General features: G+C 36.0%; 1 protein-coding gene across 2 annotated transcripts; it reads left to right on the top strand.

Moving 5' to 3' along the window:
* LOC109850659 (bidirectional sugar transporter SWEET16-like) lies at positions 216 to 5,142 on the top strand. Of its 2 annotated transcripts, XM_020420713.1 has the most exons (6): positions 216 to 279; positions 433 to 469; positions 636 to 846; positions 2,177 to 2,338; positions 2,891 to 3,010; positions 4,693 to 5,142. In XM_020420713.1, the coding sequence occupies exons 1-6, from the start codon at positions 246 to 248 to the stop codon at positions 5,020 to 5,022; spliced, it is 894 nt and encodes a 297-aa protein (XP_020276302.1). In that variant the 5' UTR covers positions 216 to 245; the 3' UTR covers positions 5,023 to 5,142. The 2 variants fall into 2 exon arrangements, with proteins under 2 accessions (XP_020276302.1, XP_020276303.1); XM_020420714.1 differs by lacking the exon at positions 2,891 to 3,010.

Here is a 7,381-nt window from a genome sequence, read left to right as displayed (position 1 = left end):
GTCATATGAATATGTACAAGAGAGGTTAAGGAAACATGCGTCACGAGTGATTACCAAATTTTGGTTTGACCCTCGTCGACGGGGTAAAGGGGATCGTGTACCTCCTGCAGCAAATCTGCATCACATGACGCAAATTTTGCCACGTTTCTCTCTCTCTCTCTCTCTCTCTCTCTCTCTCTCTCTCCTCTTTCTCTCTATATAAACACTAACCTTATACTCTGAGCTCTTCACTACTGAGTTCCTCCATGGCAGCTCCAAGCGTTTTTGTTGGAATTGTGGGTGCGTATCTTGAATTTTCCAAAGGCCCATCAAACTTGCTATTTTTCTATATGTTTGATTCCTTTTGCTGTCTACTTTCATTATCTACTTTCTATTGTATAAATTTTTTCAATCATACCCTCTTTTTAACTTGGAAATATTGTGTTTTAACAGGGAACTTTATCTCCATACTAGTGTTTGCTTCACCAATGTAAGTAATTAATTTGCTATGTATAACTATAATATGAAGTATTTCGAAACTAACTATATTCTGTATGATTAATACAGCATGATATTCAATTTCATTTCGTCAGTTAAGCTCATTAATTTATTTGGTTGATGAAATGATTAAAATTTTGTTTGTGAAATGATTTTAGAACTACATTTTTGCGAATTGTGAAGAAGAAATCAACCATGAATTATGAAGGGCTGCCCTACGTGACAACTCTATTGAGCACATCACTTTGGACTTATTATGGGCTTCTCAAGCCGGGGGGTCTTCTTGTTGTCACTGTGAATGGAGCGGGCAGCGTTATGCAAGTTGTATATGTAGTACTCTTTCTCATCTATGCTCCTACAAAGACTAGAGTAAGTATTCTCTCAATTTATTTTTGTTTGAATTCCATATGTACCCTCTCTGTTATTATAGAGGGTTAGCTATTTGTTATTTCCAAATTTTATTATGAGCTATTAAACTCTTTGATGTCTAAATGGAGTTATCTTTTTGTTATCTATACTTGTTATCCATATTCATTACATGGAGGACGTCACATGTCCAATGTGTATTGGCTGAAAGATCCCTTGATATAATCAATGGTACCAAGCGAACCCCTCTTCTCTTGTAAGTGTTGAACACACACGTCCTACAGTCATTGGTTTAAATATCGGATATTGCATAAATATCGGATGACCAAAATCCAAACCGGATTATGTTGGGGATACACCAAGAATACATAGTAAATATCGGGGTGCCATATCGGATGATGTTCATGCATAGTACAACATTCTAATATGTATTCTAAACATATTTAATGATTTCTAAATACGAGAAATTGCATCATGATATATCTTTAGGATGACTAATAGAGATTGTAGAAATTTCCGTCTCGATTAAATCATGAAACCTTCAAAGTACATAACATTAAAAGAGACACGGTAAAGAGATAGAGAGCGATAGAGAAAGGGGTGGAGGAAGAGAGACAAAGAAGAGAGGGGGCGGAGAGAGAAAGAGAGGGTAGAGAGAGGGCTGGAGAAGAAAGGAGGAGAGAAAGACAAAGAGAGGATAGAGAAAGCAAGGAAAAGAAAGAGAGATGGCGGGGAGAGAGGGGAAGGGAGGGGGAGCTTACCAGCGGAGAGTGAGAAAGGAGCGAGAGAATTGAAAGTGTAAGGGTTTAGGATTTTTGTGAGACCCCTTGTGATTTTTGAAGCAAATAGACAATTTTAATTTGTTTGATTTTTGGGTTGAGTTGGAAACAACAAACCAAGCCTATATTCAAAAAACCCAAAAAAAAAATCCCAATATCTACTGATATTGAGGATATATATTAGGATAATTGGTTAGCGACGATATATCGGAAAAAAATTCTAAAAATCAGAAAATATTATAAACATGTTAATATCATTGTGACCTGCTGTAGAATCTGATATATCTGCCCATATATCAATATATCGGTCGTTATTTATTATAATGCCTACCACACATGCACAAATAATGAAAAGATAATTCCGTTTGGGCAGGGTCTACGTGCTGATAAAACAGTCTATAAGGACAGACTTTGTATCTACAATTTCTCTCTCTCTCTCTCTCTCTCTCTCTCTCTCTCTCTCTCTTTTAACTAATGAAGCTAAAGTATTATCTCGAGTCTGAGACTTTCAATGGATTTGATAATGAAATTGGATCAAATTTGGTTAATTGCAGATTAAAATTGCAAAATTGGCGGGAGGATTGAACATAGGGATGTTTGGTGCGGTTTTCTTGGTGACTCTATTGGCGTTTCATGGGAGTTTGAGGCTTCTCATTACAGGCTGCATCTGTGCAGCTCTCACTGTAGGCATGTACGCAGCGCCTATGGCAGCAATGGTGGGTCTAACTTCTGCAGTTTTATTTTCTTCAGAGGACTTTTTTGAAATTGAACCAACTAAGAATATTCAAAACCATGGTTTTTCGGGCCGGGCTTTGAGAGACAGTGGTATCTTTTTGCTTGGGATATATATATATTTTGGGATGCATATATTGTTACAAAAGTAAAAGGGTAAAATACAAAAGATTTTACATGGTAGAAATTCGATACCGAAAGATATACTATCAGCGCACGAAGTTACGCTTTCCTGCACAAGTGCGCAATAAAAAGTTCTACATTTTTAGCTGAATTGTATTCGTCTGTTAAAGATCCTTGTTTCAAATACTAACCCCCAAAATTTTGAAAATCCCCCAAAATTCTCCTAACCCAATCCTAGACTCTACAAATATAGAATTCATTTTAATTAATAAAATCATTGAGCATCGAGACATTCAAATGAAAGAAATTTCTTTTATTGAGAGATACAACTTTAAATTTAGATGGAAATTTCTTTTATTGAGAGACACAAGTCCATTTTTCTATTTTTTTATTGTTTTAATTTTGTGTGACAGAGGCTGGTGGTACAAACACAAAGCGTGGAATTCATGCCTTTTTCTCTCTCCTTTTTCCTCTTTCTGAATGGTGGGGTTTGGAGCGTCTATGCTTTTCTAGTAAAAGATTTTTACATTGGAGTGAGTATCTTTTAATATTTTCATATTTAAGCATCATATTTTTGGAAAAATCATATGAAATTGGGTCATCTGTATGCTTACCCAAGTAAAGCCCATTTCATTAAGTTGGGCCATATTCCCAGCCCAAGTTACATTTAAAAACAATTATCAATTGTAATTTCGCTCTAAATATATGTATTGGTTGCATTCATTTTTATATTGCCAATACTGTAGTAATATTGATATGTGAGTATAGCCCCACATTGAAAATTACAAGAAAAAGTGAGTGTTTAAATAGGAGTTGGGCTCGATACTTAAATATTTAAGAGCTTACTTGAGTGAATGTTTAAATAGGGGTTAATATGGAAGGTAGGAGACACATTAATCCTGTTTAGAAATTCATTTGGGGTAGATAATTAGGAGAAAGTAAAGGTAACTATGGGGGAAAAAACTAGAGATTTTGTTCCTCTCCAAATTTGGTTGTAATGGAGGGGAAGAAAACTCTTAAAAAAAACAAGAGAATACTAGACAAATACAATTCTACCAATAACATGTAATATTTTTTATGTAAATTTACATAACTTACATTCCCTTCACATTGTTAAACTTCCCAAATGAGGTGAAATAAATTCTTTATATTCTCCTTACTAAATTTCAAAATAAGCTTTGTATGTTACCTTAACCTCCATTAACCTAGACTTATACTATGACATTCATTTGACTTTCCTTCGGTAGGGGCAAATCCAATATCCAAGCTGGCCCTAATTTTTTGGGTTAACAATTAGTTTCTAGCCTCTAGTTAAAGTCTATTAACTCTAGATTGGACATGTTCACTCTAAGGAAAACTCAGGGGTCTCCCAAACAGTGCGATACCAAGAAGCAATATTAATTTGAAGGAGAGGGAAGTTTCTGGTATAAGGTTGAAAATTTTACCCTGTATAAAACCATAATAAGAGTAGGAACACCACCAGAAGTTCTGATTGCGTGATCTCTAATTCTGTGCATTTGCTTCCACATCTATGAATCTCCACTCTTGGCTTTGACCTCCCAAGTAGACTCATTCTTTATTATATAGTTGCCACGAACCCATTTAATCCACAAAAGATTCTTCTTTTTAGTATGAGTAAACCGTAGGTCTCTTAGAGTAGTCACATAATTCCATAAGCTTGTAGAGAAAACACAAAGCCGACCATGTTTTTTAAATTTGCAAACAGAACACCATGCAATACGAGATTTATCTCATTGCTTTATTACAAAATTCTGTAGTCATAGTAATGATTGAAGAGTATATTGCACTACTTATAATAGGTTTTGCTTTTTTTTTTTGGAAATTAAAAAGTGTATTTACCTCCAAATCTGTTCTTCTTTTAAATTTACCATCCAAATCTTGGTATTTCTAGAACTACCCTACATAGCTCCAATTTGGTATAAAATGTAACTCATCTCTTATACTAATTTCAAACCGGCAGCAGAGCACATGTAGCCTCCTTCCTCGATCAATGTTTCAATAGTTTATGAAAATTTAGTAGAATTTTGAAAGTTCATCAGAATTTTCTCTGGACCAAAAAGTTAGGAAAGCTTTGTGTAAAAAACCCCCAAAGTTTCACAGTTGTTGTGAAACTTACACTTTAATTATTTCCCTTCAAAAATTTGTTAGACATGAAGTCCGACAATAATAATGGTCAATTTGTGCACAATTGCAGATTCCAAATGCAACAGGATTCATCCTAGGCACAGCTCAACTCATCCTCTACTCAATGTACAGAAACAGGAAACCTACTTCAACCATCTCGAAGCAAGCATCAGCAGACTTAGAGGCAAGGGCTCCTGCTGGCCATGCTGTAGGCCAGCTGGAGTTAGCGGCAGGAGAGCAGCAGAAGAGCCTGCAGAGAGTAAGCAGCCTCCCTCTGAAGAGAACAGCACTACCTCGCCAAACTAGCTTAACCATGATAGTCAAGTCCCTCTCTCTGCCCCCCTACGGCAATTCAAACTGGAGTCTAGATGAACCTTTGGGCAAGGGGGAAACTTACTAGTTTCTTCTTTTGGAGAATATGATCGATGTTCACTTTGAGATTTGTTTTGTGCTGATTAATGATCGAAGTGTAATTAATATATGTCATTAAAAGTGAGGGTGGTTTTGGCTTCCGTTGATACTTTTTAGGGTTTTTTAAGATATTAGTCCCTTAAATCTTAGCTATTTTGATGTTAGTCCCTCAAATCTGAGTATTTTTGATATTAGTCCGTGGCTCTTTCGTGTTTGGTGTCTTTAAAAGACCATTAACACTCCATATCTCATCCTGACCTCTCCTCCTCCGACCCTAGATCTCGTCCTCTTCTCTCCTCCTCTAATCATAGTGAAGTGGCGAGTTGAAAATGGAGTTCTCACCGTCAAATTAAGTTAGCAATGGAGTTAGCGTCGAGGGGGCTAATATAATATGTTTTCGTGGATTACAATGTAGGATTAGGACTGGCAAGCAATATTGAGAGAATAAAGGTCTACAATTCTATGGTCGTGCGCAATATAGGAATGCGTCCTATGAGGGTTGTGGATACTTTGCTTAATTGGGTTGACGATGATAGGAGTTTCAAGGTGAAAATCTCAAAAGAAGTGAGCTTGTTGGCTGAGAAGTTTGATGAAGCGTCGCTCTTGATCGATGAGGGTTCTCTTGATTGTGTTTGGGGTCTTGGTTGTTGCTACAATTATGTAAAAGGTATGAAGGTTGTATGATTCAATTTGAGCATGATCCAGTTATTGGATGTTATTTTAAAATTTGTAATGTAATTTGATGGCATGCGGTGTAATTTGATTAATGGTATGCTAGTTTATTGATTTAATTTGAGCATGATGAAGTTATTTGATGTAATTTGAGATTTTGTATTGGATTTGATGTAATTTGTGAAATTTTATTTAATAGCATTAGTTTAGAGTAAATTTAGGCTAAATAACATAAAATCCCCTTAACTTTGGCTGATTATCATGAAACCACCTTAACATTCAAAGTATTAGAAAACCCCATTAAGTTTATGACATAGCTTATGACGTAGCGATAAAATCAAAGAAAGCCTAATCTGTTTTGATAACAGGTTATTAGGATTCCTAATCTGTTTTATTTTTAGTTTTAGAATTCCTAGTATATTTTGGTTTTAGGATTTCTATATATATGGAACGATAGGAAGAGAGAATTGAGTAGCGAAGGGGATATTTGGAGCACAGAAAATAGGTATTTTCTGGAGCTATTGGTTAGAGTTTTGTTTGGAGAGAATTAGAACTTTGTTGGTAAGATTAATTGATGAGTTTGAGTAATTTTGTAACCTCAGTTTGTACTCTTCTTCTTTATTAGTGAAAACCCCATCCCTTTCTTACCCCGTGGACGTAGGTAACTTGCCGAACCATGTTAAAATTGGTTGTTTGAGTTTGTGCTGTTATTTTACATTGTTTGGCCTTCTCTCGGTATTTGTTTGATTTGGTCTCTCGAAGCACATCAGTTTGGTTTTGTCTTCCACCGTGCACAATAAGTGGTATCAGAGCTCGGGCTATGCTTGGGCTATTTGGAGGAGTAGATCATTTTGGAGGCTCGTTAAAGGCTTCGTTTGGTGATAAAGGTGGGATCTTTTTAGTAAAGACTTTATCTTTTTCAATTTTGGATCTATTCTTTGTTTATTTCACATTAGTTTGTTGGTGCTTTGAGAAAGATGATCGAGAAAGAAGGAGTTGTGGATGGTACTTTCAGCGTAAAGACCGTCCAAAGTTTGAATATCCACTCTATAAAAATAGATGTGGAGAAGTTTAATGTCACAAACAAATTTGGTCTTTGGAGATGTGAAGTCTTGGATGCACTCAACGTGTAAAATTTGGAAGACACATTGGAGTTGGACGGGAAACCAGATGACATTGAGGAGAAGGTTTGAAAGAAGATGAATAGAACGACGTGTGGTGTGATTAGATCTTGTTTAACTCAAGATTTGAAATATGATATAATCAATGAGACTTCGGCTAAGAAGATTTGGGAGATCTTAGAAGGCAAGTATTTGACCAAGAGTGTGGAAAATCGCTTGTATTTGAAGAGGAGACATTATCACTTCTAATTGAAGAAAGGAACCTCTATTGGTGATCACATGAACCACTACACGAAGCTTCTTACGGATTTGGCGAATGTAGATGTGATGATTGAAGATGAGGACAATGTATTGTTATTATTGAGTTCCTTACCCGACGAGGAATATGAGACATTCGTTCATACTCTTATTAATGAGAAGACATCTCTTTCGTATAGTGAGGTCACCGTTGCACTTGTGAATTAGCAGTTTCGAAAGAAGGATAATGAGACTTCTGTTGAGTCAATAGCGAGAGCATTGGTCGTGAGAGCAAAGAGTCCAAACCATGATAGAAGA

Source organism: Asparagus officinalis, chromosome 7, assembly GCF_001876935.1.
Source record: "Asparagus officinalis chromosome 7, Aspof.V1, whole genome shotgun sequence".
Classification (NCBI taxonomy): domain Eukaryota; kingdom Viridiplantae; phylum Streptophyta; class Magnoliopsida; order Asparagales; family Asparagaceae; genus Asparagus; species Asparagus officinalis.
This window is presented reverse-complemented; position numbering and strand designations above follow the sequence as displayed.

Excerpts from the sequence above, each read along its gene's own strand:
- LOC109850659 (XM_020420713.1), top strand. The coding sequence starts at position 246 with ATGGCAGCTCCAAGCGTTTTTGTTGGAATTGTGG. Across the intron at positions 847-2,176 it reads ATGCTCCTACAAAGACTAGA|ATTAAAATTGCAAAATTGGC; the intron begins GTAAGTATTCTC and ends GGTTAATTGCAG. Across the intron at positions 3,011-4,692 it reads TAAAAGATTTTTACATTGGA|ATTCCAAATGCAACAGGATT; the intron begins GTGAGTATCTTT and ends GCACAATTGCAG.